Source organism: Nicotiana tabacum, chromosome 1 (genome assembly GCF_000715075.1).
Source record: "Nicotiana tabacum cultivar K326 chromosome 1, ASM71507v2, whole genome shotgun sequence".
In the NCBI taxonomy this organism is placed as follows: Eukaryota; Viridiplantae; Streptophyta; class Magnoliopsida; order Solanales; family Solanaceae; genus Nicotiana; species Nicotiana tabacum.
The window spans coordinates 135,072,738-135,092,121 of NC_134080.1; the positions used below are offsets into that span (position 1 = coordinate 135,072,738).

Here is a 19,384-nt window from a genome sequence, read left to right on the forward strand (position 1 = left end):
AAAAAATCAAACAAACAATATGACAAGTTGACTAATTAGGCTCAGAAATTTCACAAATAAAGAGACCGGAAATTCCAAATCCGTAGCTATTTTTTCAATTTGTAGCACAGTTTCAGCTTCAAACAAGAGTTTCAACATTAATTCAATTTCAAAAATGAATTTTAATGTTAGATCTGACATTTTCAGTAGCAAATTGAGTCACTCGCTTCTAAGCACAAATTTTTTTATTACCAAACAAACCCACCTTTAAAGTTTCATTGTTGTTCAACAACGGAGGACTACAAATTTCACCACTAGTTTCTTTCGAAAATCAAATGGGTATTATTCTGGGTACATTTAAATTTGGAAAATTTCACGTGAAATCAAAAGTTCTTTTTTCTTTTGTTTTAATTTTTGAATTGTTTATACTGAAAACCTTATTGTTTTAACTGATTAATATGCCAATGGCAAAAGAAAGAGAAAAAATGAGCGAAAAAGGGAATGCAGGAAAAAATTTAAAGAAGATGAAGAGAGGTTTCTCAGAAGTTCAGGGAAATATCGTAGGACTTTCGTAGGATGGAAGTAGCTGTTAATAGAGTTTCTATTTTGATGGTTGATTTTTCCTTTCTCCAGTTGAGGGTCTATCGGAAACAACTTCTCTGCCCTTCCAGGGTAGGGGTGAGGCTGCGTACATCTTAGCCTCCCCAGACCCCACTTGTGGGAAATCACTGGGTTTGCTGCTGTTGTTTATTTTGATGGTTGATTTTGGTTTTGATGAAGAGGAAAGAGAAGGATGAAAAGAAAAAAAAGAAACATTATATAAAAAGAGTTTGAAGGGGAATGGGTCGGGTAATTAAGGGCAGGTTTTCGGGTAAATAAAATTAAGGTGGGTCTTTTAATAAGGAGCTACCACCAGAGGCGTATGTATGTATTGGAGCATGGGCACATGCACCCATGCTTCTTTCTCCATATCATATATATTTATTTTATATTTTTTAAAATATGCTTAAATATACATGTGTGCACCCAAGCTCAAAGAGTTCTATAATGCAATAAATATTCAGTGCACCTTCTTGTGTTAGATGTTGAATTCTCAGTTTGTATGCATGTCTAGTGTCCCTTGTGTTATAATTAAGTTTTTTTTTCTTCTTTTTCCTTCTTTTTTTGTTTGATTTATTCATTCAAAATTTTCAAATTTAACACATTGAAATCCTTTATTTCCTTTTTGTCATCACAAAAATTTATATAATTAAAAGTAATAGCAGTGGATGATGTAGCATGGTACCATGATCCCAATATTTTTGATACAGAATATAGATATACAAGTTACAAATCACTAAAATTATAAGAAAAAAATTTAATTTTAATCTATAATTTCTAAATGGTAATGAATTCATGGTAAAAACTTAAAAGTTAAACCCGTCAAATATAAATTCTAAATTCACCTCGTGTGATGATCACAGAGTATGTTATAAACTCTGTGATGATCATTGAATATTTGGTACTTTCCAGTTCTTATTTTTTACATGCATGTTAGTAGGTGAGGCTATTTAAAGCCTCAATAGGAATAGTAAGGTAAGGTTTAGCCCAGTTTGTGTTACCTTGGTCCTATGCCTTTGGAAATTATCCACACGGCTATGAGATTATATGCCCTCGTGAGACTTTGCCGGCAGCTACCCCATGAATCCTCTACATGAGGCTGGCATCATAAGGCAATGTGAGGCGCAGATGAGTGATTATATAGCCAAGGCATATGGGTAACAAAACCGATGCTATTGTCCCTCTTATTTGTACATTTCCTAATTGATGTATTTTTCTTTTCTTTTATTAATAAAAACTAGCCCTAGGCGCTTGCCTAGCGGATTGCCAAAAAAAAACAAAAAAAAAAAAAAAAAAAAAAATTCACCTCCTTGTAATTGTGCATCTATCTCTTTGGAATCCTGGATTCGCCTCTGGCTACCACGTGGCACTACGTAAAAAATAAGGGCAAATTTGTTCCAAAGTATAACAGTGAGGTTTAAAATGACCAAATAGTGAAACGGATGGTAAGTTTAAACAATTTTCGGTAGTAGAGGAGTATAAGGAGTATATTCGACCCTTTTCCATTTACAATAAAGGAGGGGAGGGGGGGGGGGGTTAATTTTGGAGTAAAAGAGATCTTATTTTGGGCATCTCAAAATTGAAAGAGTGAAAGAAACAACATCCAGGACAGATTCAATTTTGTTGTTTCAATACTGTCTTATACATCTTCTTCTCACTCATAGAATATCCGATAATTAACATATGTGCTAGAATAATACTCCTATTTTCATTTGCAGCCTGCAGGTTGGAAGTTGAAGGAGGAGTACTTACCAACTGGATGGTTATGCCTGGTATATGATCTCTTGAACTTTCAAGCCCTGTAGTATTTCCTCGCGTGATTAATTTAAATTTTTCCTTATCTAAATTCAGGTTTGTGGTGCCTCTGAGAGCCAGCAACTACCTCCAAATTTCATTAAGCTGGCAAAAAATGCATATACTCCAGATATAATGGCAGCATCAGACTGCATGCTAGGTTAGTTGCATCACTGAAATGCTGGGTAAAAAGTTAAAGTTGTTCCAATAAAGCCTTCTGAATGGTCTTCTATTCCAGGAAAAATTGGATATGGTACCGTTAGCGAGGCCCTGGCTTACAAGTTACCATTTGTATTTGTGCGTAGAGACTACTTTAATGAAGAACCATTTCTCAGAAATATGCTTGAGGTAGAGTATATTGGCATGTTACAGATGTTTCTTTCTTTAGTTCTTTTTCTTTATTACCTCAAGGTTTTGTGAAGATATACTGGAAATAAAGCCTGTAATTTTAATTTAGTACTATCAAGGTGGTGTTGAGATGATCAGAAGGGATTTACTTACTGGACATTGGAGACCTTACCTTGAACGTGCAATGACTCTCAATCCATGCTACGAAGGAGGAACTAATGGTGGTGAAGTTGCAGCTCGTATTTTACAGGATACAGCTTATGGTAAAAACTATACATTAGACAAGGTAAAGTTGTTTTGTTACTAATCAAATAATTCCTCATTTTTGTCTATTTTGATTAAGAATAATCCATTAGCTAAACTAATAAATGTGTACCCAGTAGTTATATACTAAGTTTTGCTTTTATCTGACTTTTTAGCTGAGTGGGCCGAGGAGACTGCGTGATGCCATAGTTCTTGGATATCAGTTGCAAAGAGTTCCCGGTAGAGATCTCTGTATTCCAGATTGGTATGCAAATGCCGAAAATGAGCTTGGTCTTCGTACAGGATCACCTACTGCTGTAACAGCTGAAAATAACTCTCTAACAGACTCGTAATTCTCTTCCTACATCCCATTTGTTTGGCGTTTAACAGAATAATTGCTGAGTGTTAATAAGGGTTGATGTTGTTGATTTTCTTCTCTTTTAGATATCCTCAGGACTTTGAAATTCTCCATGGAGATATTCTTGGTCTGTCAGATACCTTGAGTTTCTTGAAGAGCTTGGCAGGATTGGATGCGTTGATTGATTCCCCAACTAAAACGGGAAAGCACAGCATTAGGGAGCGAAAAGCTGCCGCCGGTCTCTTCAATTGGGAGGTCTTTCTTCTTTCATGCCAAACTTTCTTGTGTAATTATATTTGGTTGACCTGCAATCTTTCCCGCTTTTAGTAATTCCTTCCCCCCCCCCCCCCCCAAACACACACACAAAAAACAAAAATCAGACAAGAGAGGAGGAACTTGAAACTGCCATATAGAGGGGAAGCAGAACTCATAACACTGCTTTTTACATCCAACATTGAGTCATTTAATATTTTGATTACAAATATAAATGATGCATCGTTCCCTTAAATCTACTGCATCTATCATACCTCAAACAGAAAGTGGTGTAACACCAAAGGGAGAAGGGGGAAAGTCAAGGAGAAGAAATGAGAAAGGGGATAAATAAACAAATAAAAATAGAGAGATGAGGGAGAGATAATAGAAGTTTAAGAGAGAGAAAAGAGAAAAAGAGAGACAAAGAAATAGAAAAAGGAAGAGAATGAGAGAGAGAGAAGGGAAGAGGAAGAAGAGAGAATGAGTGAGAGAGAAGAATAGGAGAAAGACGAAGAGAGAAATATGGGAGAGGGGTGGAGGAAGCAGGCTGTTAAAGAGGGATTGGAAATTGCAATACCAAATCAATTAATACAATTAGGGGTGTGCATTCGATTTATCGATTCGATTTTGACCCTTATCGATAATTACTTATCGATTATCGATTTGTATATATGCTTATCGTTATCGTTTCAATAAGGTTTCGATTTCGATTTATCGATTTTTGGGGCTTATCGATTCGGTTATCGATTACACCAATAAGACAATTTGCGGGATTCAACGGAAAGTATATCGTTATGATGACTACAGAAGAATACGCAAATAAAGAAAAATACCCGTTTCTACATCAAAGAAAAAAAGGTACCTGACTAAAATGTATAATTAGGCCAAAGTTTATATGGTAAGTAGACCTACAAGGATGAGTAGAAAACTGCCTTGACAAGAAGGCAATGGAGAAGAAATAATGTGCATCACTTGAATAATACATGGACACAAGCAACTTCCAAGGCTGCGTGATGAATGCAACTTCCAATAGTATAAAATAAAAGTAGTAGAAACATTAATTAGTTCCTTAAAAACCCAAAGAAAGTGACAGAAATGAACCAAGTATTGTGTATTGTTTCAATTAAGCCACAGAGGACAATGTTGAGGACAATATTGTCCAAGGAATAAGATAACTGCATCCACAAATACACAAAAAGGACAGCAATGACAAAGACACATGTGGCAATCCTTGAGAAAGTTAGTTTATGTCATAAACTGAATTCATAATCTGGGAAGCATTGTCATCAGGCCTTGTCTTTAATAAGACTATACTCGAACACATGGAAGCAGCTGAAGAAGAGCCATTGAGTCCATCTGCAAATGGGCAGCAAATCAATAATCAACCCTCAAGTTGTTAAAGAGAAAAATATTAAGAACTTTGTAATACATCACATTCTTTTACAAGTATATTATTTAAAATGGAGAACTTACATAGCAGCTAACAAACTCTAGCAAACATCGTCGGTGGAAGCTTCTTTGCCAAGATTAGTAAAATCTAATAAGAATATATATTAACAAGTCAAGCAATTAATATATTATTTAACTATCTTAAGCAATACAATAAAATTAATTAAAATATACATACCTTCCTCGAGTGTCTCGAGAAAATTTAAATCCTCCTCAACATTTACAGGAAGCGATTCACTCCGAAGCTAATCTTGAAGGCACACTAGAGTTTCAACCAATTTAGGAGTTAATGAACTCCTAAATTGGTCAAGAATACGCCCTCTAGTACTAAATGCACTTTCGGATGCCACACTTGAAATAGGAATAACAAGCACATCTCGAGCCATCTTAGCAAGAATAGGAAATCTAGGTGAGTTCATCTTCCACTGAGCCAAGATATCAAAGTCTGGTCTTTCATTTTCAGGATCTTCTGCAAGATACTTTTCCAATTCTGTTTTAGAATCTACACCTCCACTTGCAGCTTTATGTTTCCTTATTTCATCTAAAAGTTCACCTAAACTAGGAGTTGAAGTTTCCATTGTGCTGAATGAAGAGCTTGGCAAAGAGGTAGAAACTTTACCACCAGTATCTTTTGAAACCGACTTAGAGACATACTCATTAAACAATGAACTCATATAAGTATGAACCTCTTTTCAATAATTGTCCCTTCATCTCCAAACATCTTCTTAAGTACAAAACTAACAGTAGTAAACTTGTAGCGAGGATCCAAAACACAAGCAATGAAAATCATTTTGTTCATTTTTGTTGGTTCACCCCGATACTTTTCAATTTTTTTCCACATACTTGATGCCATCTCACTCAAAAGTTCATCTTCAATTGTTATTAATCGATTTAAGTAAACAACAACTTGATCAATTTCAAGAAAATGGGCATTTGATGTTACATAAAGTGATCCGGACACCTTCAAAGTGAGATTATAAAATATTTCAAGAAATTGTGCAATTCTCTTTACGTCATCCCAATCAGTTCTTGTAAGCATACCTACAAGCTTTCCATCTGAAATAGCATCAAACATAAGATAACGTGACAAAGCCGGTATCACGATCAAAATATTCTTTAATTGCACGCTCATATTCAATAGCCCTGCTCAACATCAAGTAGGTGGAATTCCACCTTGTAGGAACATCTAAGCATAAAGACGACTTGACAATATTTTCACTTTCACAACATTCCTGAAACTTCCTCAACCTAGCAGGAGACTGTCTAATGTATCTGACTCTTTTAAACCATCTTTCACAATAAGATTTGCAATATGAGCCATGCATCTCATGTGAAGGTGTTGACCATTCATGGAATTGGTTCCCCAATCATCTAATTTGTCGGACAACTTCTCCACGGTCACATCATTTGAACTAGCATTGTCAACTGTGACAGTGAATCTTTTGCAAACCCCACTCACACAAATAATCAATAATACACCTTGCCATATCTTCACCTTTATGACTAGTAATTGGAGAAAAGTTAATAATTCTTTTATACATAATCCATTTACTATCAATCCAATGGGCTGTGATGCACATATAGTTAATTTTTTGAATAGAAGTCCATGTATCAGTGGTAAGACTTACTCTTTGACTTGTTCCTTCAAGAAACTCCATTAATTTATTTTTTTCCACATTAAAAAGAGCAAAACAATCCCGTGTAACAGTAGTACGGGAAGGAATATGAAAACAAGGTTGGGCCACTTTCATAAAGTTTCTAAAGCCTTCCTTCTCAACAAAACTAAATGGAAGTTCATCAACAATCAACATACGACACAAAGCCATCCTACACTCTTCTTGATCAGATTTCGATGGAATAAGATCACCTTTATTACCCCCGGTACTGTTTGATATGGTAATAGTTTTTGACCTTTTTCAACTTTATAAGGATTCCTTGGACATTTACTGATATGACTATTCATGTGTGTCGTACTTTTGCCTTTTGTCTCAAAATATTCTTGTCCACAAAATCTACGTGCATATTTATTATTTCCTTTAGCATCAACTTTTTCTTCAAAAAAATCCCATGCTCGAGATCGTTTTTTCCTTTGTTTTGTAACTGTCGAGTGAGTAGTTGCAGCAGTAGGCTCAGAACCTCTACTTTCATCAACCACTTGATCAAATTTATCATTTTCAGCCATATGAAGTGAATGAAGAATGTAACTTACAGTCTTAAACGAGTTGAATGAAGCAAAAGTGCAAAGCAAGACGAAGTAAGCACTCCTCGCTCTTAACCTAAAAATTATGGCTGGAAAGAAATCAATTTAAATAAGTTCCTTATCAAATTACTAGGAAAAAATAGCTTCAGTTCATTTACACATACTTGCGGTCAACATACATGAATACATTCCAAACTAAAGATTCAGGGCAGCTTAAAAATACATACTACTTTTAACAGTTGTCTCACCCTACGCTGGAATCTTTATCAGATTCATTAACCTGGCCAAGACATGGTCCCTTTTAAACTCACATTGTATGATTCATTTTTTTTGGTGTGTGTAAAACCAAGAAAGCAGAGCTTTGCGTCGATTTTTGGCATTTGGTGTTAATCTTTTTTTTCGGGGTAGGACTTGAATCATGTGGTTATTATGGGGAATGAATGGTATCATCTATTTGTTGTTTTAATATAACTGATAATACTACCCTGTATTACCTGATATTGCTCGACTAAATGTCGCAATGAATTTTTTTGAGGATAGGAACTGATGTAGCTCGGTTGTAGCCTTGTAGCTTGTGTTGTTTTGCTCGAGCTATACACAGTTGGAAAATCCTAAAATTATATATATTTACAATAAGTAGATGTGTCTAACTAATTACTGACTAATGCCTAGACAGCTAGACACTAACTGCCTTGTGATTGATACGTTTATATTAAGTTGGTAAATGGCATTCACAATGCAAAGATTTACACAGAAAGTTAACGAAACAGATAATGAAAGATAATAACGAACGAAACAGATAACGAAAGATAACGAAACAGATTAGACTCTTTACTACCAATAATAACGAAACAGAAAGATTTACACAAAAAGCATTCCTTCAAATAGAAGAGAAAAGAAAAAGTTGAAGAAAGAAATTAGGAGTACCGGAAACGACGATAATCAACGGCGACTAACTTTCCGACAGAACAGATCTCGGTTTGACAGTGGCGAGTGGCGATAGAACACAGCTAGGTTTGTACTTTGAAAGAAAACGCTGAAGACTGAAGAGAAAGCGGCGCTGAAGAAGGGAGGAAATAATAGGGTTAGCCCGTTAGGGACTTAAGTGAAGGAAAGGGTAGTATTATAGAATAAGGGTTGTGAGAAGGCACGGGAGAAAATATGATATATTGATATTGTATGTGATGCAATACAAGAGGTGCTATTTATAGCTACTCTATACAAAGGGGATACTACTCCTATTCCAATGTGGGATAATTACATAGCTATCTCTAACACTCCCCCTCAAACTGGAGCATATAAATCATATGTACCGAGCTTGTTACATATATAATTAATGCGAGGACTAGTGAGGGACTTGGTGAAAATATCTGCAAGTTGATCATTCGATCTCACAAACTTCGTAGTAATATCTCCTGAGAGTATCTTTTCTCTGACGAAGTGACAATCAATCTCAATGTGTTTAGTTCTCTCATGAAACACCGGATTTGATGCAATATGAAGTGCAGCTTGATTATCGCACACAAGTTCCATCCGACTGATTTCACCAAATTTCAACTCCTTGAGCAATTGTTTGGTCCAGACTAGTTCACATGTTGCCATAGCCATTGCTCAGTATTCTGCTTCTGCACTAGACCGAGCAACTACATTTTGTTTCTTACTTTTCCAGGACACCAAATTTCCTCCTACTAATACACAATATCCAGACGTAGAACGTCTATCAGAAGGTGATCCTGCCCAATCAGCATCCGAGTACCCAACGATCTGCTCATGACCTCGATCCTCAAACAGTAATCCTTTACATGGAGCCGATTTTATATACCGGATAATGCGGACAACTGCATCCCAATGACTATCACAGGGAGAATTCATAAACTGACTTACAACACTCACAGGATAAGAAATGTCGGGCCTAGTCACTGTGAGATAATTTAATTTACCAACCAGCCGCCTATAGCTTGCAGGATCGCTAAGCGGCTCCCCTGTCCAGGCAGAAGTTTAGAATTCGGATCCATCGGCGTGTCAACAGGTCTGCAACCTGTCATCCCTGTTTCCTCAAGAATGTCTAACACATATTTCCTTTGAGAAATAACAATACCTGAGCTAGATTGAGCAACCTCAATACCTAGAAAGTACTTCAATCTGCCTAGATCCTTAGTTTGAAAGTGCTGGAAGAGATGCTGCTTTAGATTAGTAATACCATCCTGATCATTGCCCGTAATAACAATATCATCAACATAGACTACCAGATAAATACATAGACTTGAAGCAGAGTGGCAATAAAACACAGAGTGATCAGCTTCACTACGAGTCATGCCAAACTCCTGGATAACCGTGCTGAACTTACCAAACCAGGCTCGAGGAGACTGCTTTAGACCATAAAGTGACCGACGCAAGCGACATACAAGGCCACGAGACTCCCCTGAGCAATAAAACTAGGTGGTTGCTCCATATAAACCTCATCCTCAAGATCACCATGAAGAAAGACATTCTTAATGTCCAACTGATAGAGGGGCCAATGACGAACTGCAACCATGGATAGAAAAAGGCGAACTGATGCCACTTTAGCCACTGGAGAGAAGGTATCACTGTAATCTAGCCCAAATATTTGAGTGTATCCTTTGGCAACAAGACGTGCCTTAAGTCGATCAATCTGGCCATCGGGACCAACTTTGACTGCATAAACCCAACGACAACCAACGGTAGATTTACCTGAAGGAAGAGGAACAAGCTCCCATGTACCACTTGTATGTAAAGCAGACATCTCGTCACTCATAGCCTGTCGCCATCCTGGATGAGACAATGCTTCACTTGTAGACTTAGGGATGGAAACCGAGGACAATGAAGATATAAAAGCATAATGGGGAGATGATAGACGATGATAACTCAAACCAACATAATGAGGATTAGGGTTTAGTGTGGTCCGTATACCTTTTCGAAGTGCAATCGGTGTACTAGGAGCAGGATCCGCAGTAGGAGCCGTGTCAGGTGCAGGACGAGAACCAGATGGGCCTGATGTAGGGCGCGAACGACGATGATAAGTCAAGAGTGGTGTTCCTGTGGCTGGGAACTAGGAGGGATAACACTGGACTCCTCAAAAGTTGGTATGGGTGAAACCTTTGTGGTTGAAGGTGGAGGAGGATTACTAAACTCCTCAAAAGTCGGTATAGGTAAGACCTCAGATATGTCATGGTGGTCAGCAGAAGTGACATCAGTTGTGAAGAAAGGTTTAGACTCGAAAAATGTGACGTCAGCTGACATAAGGTACCTATGAAGATCAGGTGAATAACAACGATATCCCTTCTGAACACGAGAATAACCAAGGAAGACACACTTGAGAGCACGAGGAGCTAACTTATCTTTCCCCGGGGCTAAGTTATGAACAAAACATGTGCTCCCAAAAACCCGAGGTGGAAGAGGGTATAAGGCTGACTGGGGAAACAATATTGAATGTGGAATCTGACCCTTGATGGGAGATGAAGGCATCCTATTAATCAAATAACAAGCTGTGAGAACTGCATCGCCCCAAAAACGCAGCGGAACACGAGACTCAATTAGAAGTGTGCGAGCAGTCTCAATAAGGTGCCTATTCTTTCTTTCTGCAACCCCATTTTGCTGAGGGGTATAAGGACAAGATGTCTGATGAATAATTCCATGAGAAGACATAAACTGCTGAAACTGAGAAGATACATATTCTAAGGCATTATCACTGCGAAAAATGCGGATAGAGACACCAAATTGGTTTTTGATTTCAGCACAAAAACTCTGGAATATAGAGAATAACTCAGAACGATCTTTCATTAAGAAAAACCAAGTACATCTTGAGTAATCATCAATAAAGCTAACAAAATAACGAAATCCCAAGGTTGAACTGACTCTACTAGGACCCCATATATCAGAATGAACCAAGGAGAAAACAGACTTTGCATGACTCTCAACACTACGCGTAAAGGAAGCTCGGGTACGTTTCCCAAGCTGACACGACTCACAATCTAATCTAGACAAACTGGATAAACTAGGCACCAACTTTTGAAGTTTGGATAAACTCGAATGTCCTAAACGTCTGTGGATTAGATCTGGAGGATCTGTAACTAGACATGTTGTGGAAGGACTGAGCGAGTTAAGGTAGTAAAGACCTTCTGATTCACGACCTGTACCAATTGTCTGTCCCGTACTACGGTCCTGCATAATAAAAGAATCATCAATAAAATATATACCACAATTGAGGGCACGAGTCAAGCGACTAACAGATGCAAGACTAAAAGGACAACCAGGAACATAAAGAACGGAATCTAGGGTGATAGAAGACAATGGGTTGGCTTGTCCAACTCCTTGTGCCTTGGTTTGACATCCATTGGCTAAAGTAACAGTAGGAAGAGACTGTGAATATACAATATTCGACAAAAGTGATTTATTACCAGAGATATGATCAGAAGCGCCTGAGTCCATGACTCATGGTCCAAGAGTACTAGACTGGGAAACACAAGCAAAAGAATTACCAGCAATAGGAGTGTCAGTCTGGGCAACTGAGGCTACTTGTGGAGATGTTTGCTTACTTGCTCGATACTGAAGGAGCTCATTATATTCTTCTTTAGATACAGAAAAGCCCTGGTTACCTGTAGTCTCGCTCTGAGCAACGTAGGCATTTTTGGGTGGACGACCATTTAAGGAATAACACATTTCGCGAGTGTGTCCAAGTTTGTGACAATAAGAACACTTGGGTCTAGATCTCCCAAAACGACCGCCTCCTCGTCTATTCTCCATAGCTTGAGATGCCCGAACATCCACTGTCTGGGATGCAATAATAGAGGAATCAAGTATCTGTGATGAAATCACTGGGTGACTTGGTGCTGCAGCAAGGCGAAGTAATCGAGAGAATAATTCATCAACTGTAGGGACAGTCGGACTCGCCAAAATCTGGTCTCGTGCTGAATCAAGATCATGAGGAAGTCCAGCGAGTGTAAGAACTAGAAACATTTTCTGTCGCTGCTCTTGTTGTTTTGACACACTAGCAGAAACTGACATCAATGTCTCAAATTCCTCCATGACTGCCTGTACCTGACCCAAGTAAGTAGACATATCTAATTCTTGCTTCTTTAAGTTTGTCATCCGTGATATCACATCATAGAAGCGAGATATATCATTAGTGTATAATGTACGAGCCTTTGCCCAAACCAAATAACATGTCTGGAATGGCCGAAACAAAGGCATCAACTTAGAATCAATAGAACGCCACAAGATGCTACATAATTGAGCATCAATTTTTGCCCAAAGCGCTATCGCCTTTTCATCTCCTTCGCTAGACTGTTTAATTAGATGATCTTGCACACCTTGACCTTTACACCACAACTCGACAGATGAAGCCCAAGCTAAGTAGTTTGAACCTCCCATTAAAGGTTCCGAGGTAATCATAACATTAGAGTTTCCAGAACTCATGCTTTTAGACCCAAAAACATCAATTCCCAAAGACATCTTGTAAATTATTACCAAATAAGAGAAATAATCAACTGTAATCCACTGAAAATAGAGTAAGGAACACTGAACCAGAATAGTAAACTACTGTAGCAGTTGGAAAGTTACTGTTGCAGCCGGAAAATATTCAAAGTGGTCGGAATGAAATAAAAACAGTAGGGGTAGGATCGGAATTACCAGAAGACCCAACTGTTCTGAAGGAACTTTTTCAAAAAATGGCCGGAAGTCAACTTTTTGAAATCACTATTCACGTCGGAAAAATAAAAAAGTGGTCGGAATTTGGTGTAACCTGGATGGGTAAGCTCGGAATTGCAAGGGAAACAATCTGTCCTGAAGAGTCGTCGCCAAAAAATGGCCGGAAGGTGGCCTACGCAACGTTGGAACTTCGCCGGAAAATTTTCTTTGGACAGCTACAGTACCGCCGGAGATTTTCACTGGGATTTGGTCGCCGGACAATGACTACTCTTGTGGTAGTGTTGGATTTTGTGCACAACACTGACCGAGACAAAGCAGACGCAAAACAACTTTGAAAGTTGCCGGAAAAAAAGGGTTCCGGTGACTGATTTTACTTCCCGGAATCGCTGGAATTTATGCACAGCGATAAATCTCTCACGATAGCTCTGATACCATGTGAGAAGGCACGGGAGAAAATATGATATATTGATATTGTATGTGATGCAATACAAGAGGTGCTATTTATAGTTACTCTATACAAAGGGGATACTACTCATATTCTGTTACGCAACGCCTTCCTGATGATCTTTGGAAGGGCAACGTAAGGCTAAGCAACCGATGTCAGTGCGGTTGCTGTCCGCCAATGAGGTCCTCGCCGCACGCTAGACTAGATTGTCAGTGCCGTGCGGGAAAACCAATGTCGTAAGCAAATTGCGGAAGCTGAGAGAGAATTGGGTTTTGAATGATGATGATGATTTTATTGCTGAATGAAAATGATGATTACAATGATGTGGTGTCGAGGGGGAGAGACACCAGAAAATGCTGATTGAAATGTTTGATTGTTTGGTCCCCCTTAATAATGCTTAAAAAAAATAAACCAACATGACAAGACTAGTCCTAATAAAGCTGTAGAAGCACACTGAAATGAAAATGATGAAAACTAGTCTATGATTACAATGAAAAGGACTTAGATTATTACAAGGAAAAACTAAGTCCGATGGCAGCATCTTTGTCTTGCGGGTCTGCGCGCGCGTTGCTGTGGGCGCGCGCGACACTTGATGTGCTGGCCTGAGGCTGGGCACTGGTGCTTGGCATCAGGGTCTGTGCGCGAGGCGCTGCTGGAATGGGCCTGCAGCTGGGCGCTGGCGAGGCATCAGGATCTGCGCGCGCGGCATTGTCAGGGCGCGCGGCGCTGTTGTCATTGGCCAGCCCTTGGGCGCTGGCGAGAGGCATCGGTGGGGCGACAGAGGCACATGCGCGCTTGTCACTTGGCGCAGCCAAGACCACGGGGCCGACCATGGCGCTAGGCATTGTGAGGCTTGCTAGGCCGCCATGGGGCGCGGCCAAGGGGTCATGGGGCATGTCTGGAAAGCAGCCCATGACATTCTCCCCCACCTGAGTTGGCGCCGTCCTCGGAGCCTTATGATGATGATGATGATGATGATTCTGATGGTTGTTGGATGGGAGGTCTGCGCCCCTCTGTTCTGTGAGCTTGCTGTTGTAGCGAAGCAATGATTTCATGCGGCTGACATGGAAGACTGGATGGATCTTCCACCAGGATGGAGTTTTCACCTGGTATGTGGACTCCCCAATGCGTTTTTCAATGGACAAGGGCCCGATGTATTTTTGTTGCAGGCGAGGGTCATGGGTCCTTTCTGCAAACAAGTACTGCTTTGGGACGCGTAGCATTACTTTATCCCCTGGTTGATGTTGGGAAAAGCAACGCTGTTGTTCGGTGAACCATTTTGCCCGCTCTTGGGCCCTGATGAGATAGCTCCGCACTATCTCCATGTTGCGCTCCCATTCGCTCGAGAAGTTGGCAGCTCGAGGAGATTTCGGCATGGTTGAGGCATTCACCGTCTGCGGGAGAAGCGGTTGCTGTCCGGTAACAATTTCAAAAGGGCTCTTGTTTGTATGATGGCTCTTTTGAGAATTGAAACACAGTTGAGCAGCATCCAGGAGCTTCACCCAATGCTTCTGGGATCCGGTTGCAAAGTTGCGGAGATATTCCTCCAGCATATCATCGAACCGGTCTGTCTGGCCATCCGATGGTGGATGGATGTCTGTGTTGTGACTCAATGTTGACCCAAAGCACCTGAAGAGATGGGTCCAGAAGTTGCTAGTAAAGCGTGAGTCGCGCCTACTAACAATGTTTTTGGGCAGGCCCCAATGTTTGACAATGTGCGAGAAGAAGAGTCGAGCTGTATCTTCTGCTGAGATGTTTTGCGGGGCTGCTATGAAAGTTGCATAGTCTGAGAACTGATCTATGACAACCATGATGGATGCAAGATTGCCAACTTGGGGCAATCCCGTGATGAATCTGAGGGAAACACTTTCCCATGGTCTCTGAGGGACATGTAATGGCTGCGAGGGTCCCGGCTGTGATGAGTGATCCGACTTGTCCTTGTGGCATGGCTGAACAAGTCTTCACACGATGATGAGCGTCACCAGTCTTTTGAGGCCGATGACATGATGGCTGATTGTTGCTGCGAAGGGTAGCCTGAACTTGGGGTTCATGTCTGTTGACTACCTTCTCCAACTGCATGGCCGAGATGTTTTCAGCGGCCATCTTTATGGGAAAGCATGGTATGGTGCAGGGCTTGGCCCCGTTTTCTCCCATCATCAGGAGCATGTTGGCAAATGGTACTGGAATGGTGTTGGTTTGCCTCATGAAATCCAAACCCACTATGATGTCGAAGTCATCTATGATTGCGATGCGCAGGTCGATGCTTCCTTTGTATGGGCCAAGTTTCACTGGGACATTTGTAGCTGTTCCACCCAATGTCTGAGGTGGTGAGTTGATAGCCTTGACGCGGCCTTTGCTCTTTTGTACAACAAGACCTAGGCGCTCTACTTGTGTTGATGACAAGTAGTTGTGGGTGGCACCCGTGTCTATCAAGGCGTGAAGGGGCTTGCCGTTCACTTTCAATTCGACGAACATTAGGGTCCTCGCTTGTTTAGGAGGTCCTTCGTCCATCTTTTCTTTCCCTTTCCTGGTGATCGGGACTGATGTTTTCTTAGGAGGAGATGCACTGGTCCCCGCTAAGGCATGAGGGATAGAGCCAACAATTGCATTGAAGGCGCCTACCTGGTCGTCGTCTGATGAGTCTGATGTGTCTAACTCACCCTCGACCGTCTGATGAGCATTGACCTTGATGTTTGGGCATTCATTGTTCCAATGTGCCCCGCCGCAATGACGGCATTCTGAGGGAGGCTTTCTCCCCTGATTGTTGTTGATGGATGCAGCACTGTTGCTGTTGGAGGGAGGAGTCTTAGTTTTGGATGCACTCCGATCTCCCCCACTTTTGCTTGGGCCACCATTGCTGGGATGGTGCCCGTTGAATCCCCCTCGGACAGACGGCTGGGGCCTGTCGTTCTGAGTTCCCAAATGATAGTCGCCAAGGCATTCTGCAGCTTGAATGGCCTTGGGCAGGGTGTCTACCCGTTGTCGCTGTAGTTCCATACGGGCATGAGGTTTCAAACCTTCTATGAATGCGAAGAGTTTGTCTTTGTCCCCCATGTCGCGTATGTTTAGCATGAGTGCGGAGAATTCGCGCACGTACTCCCTCACTGATCTGGTGTGGCGGAGGTCCCGTAGCTTTCTCCTTGCGTTGTATTCCACATTTTCGGGAAAGAACTGCAGGCGTATGGCTACCTTCAATTCGTCCCATGTCTGAAGAGTATCTTCACCGGCCTTGATGGCTTCGTGTTTGACCTGCCACCAAAGTTTGGCATCGCCCTGAAGATACATGGCAGCAGTCGCTACCTTTTTGGATTCCTCCAAATGGCCCACGGCATCGAAGTATTGTTCGATGTCGAAGATGAAGTTTTCCACTTCTTTAGCATCCCGGGATCCGTCGTATGGCTTTGGCTCCGGTATCTTAAGCTTTTGTGGAATGGGGGCGAGGTTTGCTGCACCCTTGATGTGATGATCGCCTTCTCGAAGTAGGCTCTGTAAGGCAGCATTGACAACGTTGAGCTTGTCAGTCAAGTCGTTTATGGTTTGCTGCATGGCAGTTAGTCTGTCTGCCTCATGTTGCTGATGGGCTAAATCGTCGGCACGCTCCTGTTGGAGGTCCTCAAATTTGCCATGAATATTGGCAGTTTCAATGGCTGCCGTTTGTCGGTCCTCGTCGGAGTCACGACTGATGTTTGCAATGTCATTTTCGGCCTGCCGCATTCGGCGGTCCAGGTCGTCCAACCTTTGCACTAGGTTGTTGCTTTGATCAGGCACCGTTTCTACGATGGGTCGTAATCGGTCAACCGTCTCTTCTAGGGATGCTAGACGCTCCCCATGATTCACCATGGTCAGAAATGGTGATGATGGCAAATGTTTTCCCTCGTCCGATGTCGAGCCTAGGCTCTGATACCAACTGTTACGCAACGCCTTCCTGATGATCTTTGGAAGGGCAACGTAAGGCTAAGCAACCGATGTCAGTGCGGTTGCTGTCCGCCAATGAGGTCCTCGCCGCACGCTAGACTAGATTGTCAGTGCCGTGCGGGAAAACCAATGTCGTAAGCAAATTGCGGAAGCTGAGAGAGAATTGGGTTTTGAATGATGATGATGATTTTATCGCTGAATGAAAATGATGATTACAATGATGTGGTGTCGAGGGGGAGAGACACCAGAAAATGCTGATTGAAATGTTTGATTGTTTGGTCCCCCTTAATAATGCTTAAAAAAATAAACCAACATGACAAGACTAGTCCTAATAAAGCTGTAGAAGCACACTGAAATGAAAATGATGAAAACTAGTCTATGATTACAATGAAAAGGACTTAGATTATTACAAGGAAAAACTAAGTCCGATGGCAGCATCTTTGTCTTGCGGGTCTGCGCGCGCGTTGCTGTGGGCGCGCGCGACACTTGATGTGCTGGCCTGAGGCTGGGCACTGGTGCTTGGCATCAGGGTCTGTGCGCGAGGCGCTGCTGGAATGGGCCTGCAGCTGGGCGCTGGCGAGGCATCAGGATCTGCGCGCGCGGCATTGTCAGGGCGCGCGGCGCTGTTGTCATTGGCCAGCCCTTGGGCGCTGGCGAGAGGCATCGGTGGGGCGACAGAGGCACATGCGCGCTTGTCACTTGGCGCAGCCAAGACCACGGGGCCGACCATGGCGCTAGGCATTGTGAGGCTTGCTAGGCCGCCATGGGGCGCGGCCAAGGGGTCATGGGGCATGTCTGGAAAGCAGCCCATGACAATTCCAATGTGGGACAATTATATAGCTATCTCTAACAAGGGTATATTTGTCTTTTTAGTATATCTTATCGGTTTATCGATAAACCGATAACCGAAGAGGACAAAATTGAAATCGATAACTCGATAAGGAAAATTTCGAAATCGAAATCGATATCGATAAATCGATTCGAATGCACACCCCTAAATACAAACTTATTCAAGTCCTTAAACAAAATACATGAGAGTCTTGTTTATAGGGTGGGGAATTCTAAACTTAGAACTTTTAAAACTAGTACTTTAGAACTTTTAAAACTAGTACATCTCTATCTATAACCAAAAAGATAAAACCAACTGGTAAAGTTGCTGCCATCTGGTCACGGGTTCGAGCCGTGGAAATAGCCTCTTGCAGAAATGTAGGGTAAGGCTACGTGCAATAGACCCTGTGGTCCCCTTTCCCGGACCCCGCGCATACCGGGAGCTTAGTGCACTGGGCTGCCCTTTTTTATTTAACTAATAAAGAAGACTTTTTTTGTAAAAAGATTAAAAAATTCAAGATAGTGACAATTCTGTCTCCTTCGAGCTACTTCATTCTCCCTCAGTTGGGGAAACTGTACTCCAAGAAGTCAATTTGGCAGTGTAACTCTTGAAAGATCCAAATTACTAATATGAATCTCATCATTGCTGATCCACGCAGCATCATATAATGGTTTATTTGCATCCCTTGAATAAGGAACCTTTCCAGAGTCCAGACTACTAACTGAAGAGACAGAGAATGGGGAAATATGGGAGAAGGGAGTAGGCAGAAGGGATACAAAGAAGGATAAAGTTTCAATACCAAATCAATTCCTCCAAATTTTATCCAAGTCCTCAAACAAAATACATGAAAGTCCTAGTTGTAGGATAGGGACTTCCAAATTTAGAACTCTTGAAACTAGTTGAACCCTTTTCTCTTAACTAAAAATATAGGACTAATAAATCTCATCTCTAAGTAAAAGATAAGATTGTCTATTATTGGTAGAAAAGAATTTACTTTTAACAGAAAGATAGTGACAGTATAATCTCTACATCAGGAAGTTGAAAATGATTTTATTGAGAGTATCATGTTTCATTCTTGTTATTTGGAGAATAAATAAGCTAATGTAATTTGGTGTAGTGTCACTAGTAGATTCCTTTTAATACTGATGCATCCTTGGTTCACTAAAGTTGCTTCATCTCTAGAATCTCGAAGTTTGTTTCAACACATATTTATGGGGAGAGAGGGTCTTGTTAACACTGATATACAAGCGTTCATGATATAGGGTGTTCTCTTCAGAATTTGAAGTACCTCATTCATTTTTACCT

The 19,384-nt window shown here is 41.1% G+C and overlaps 1 protein-coding gene across 2 annotated transcripts in view; it reads left to right on the top strand.

Moving 5' to 3' along the window:
- LOC107764455 (L-arabinokinase) overlaps positions 1-19,384 on the top strand; it is a 34,378-nt gene that overhangs the window by 4,578 nt on the left and 10,416 nt on the right. For both annotated transcript variants that reach the window (XM_016583021.2, XM_075253524.1), the window contains exons 10-15: positions 2,298-2,351; positions 2,431-2,533; positions 2,612-2,721; positions 2,831-3,007; positions 3,141-3,313; positions 3,409-3,577. In XM_016583021.2, coding sequence (XP_016438507.2) covers positions 2,298-2,351; positions 2,431-2,533; positions 2,612-2,721; positions 2,831-3,007; positions 3,141-3,313; positions 3,409-3,577 — 786 coding nt within the window. The remainder of the gene's footprint in view (positions 1-2,297; positions 2,352-2,430; positions 2,534-2,611; positions 2,722-2,830; positions 3,008-3,140; positions 3,314-3,408; positions 3,578-19,384) is intronic.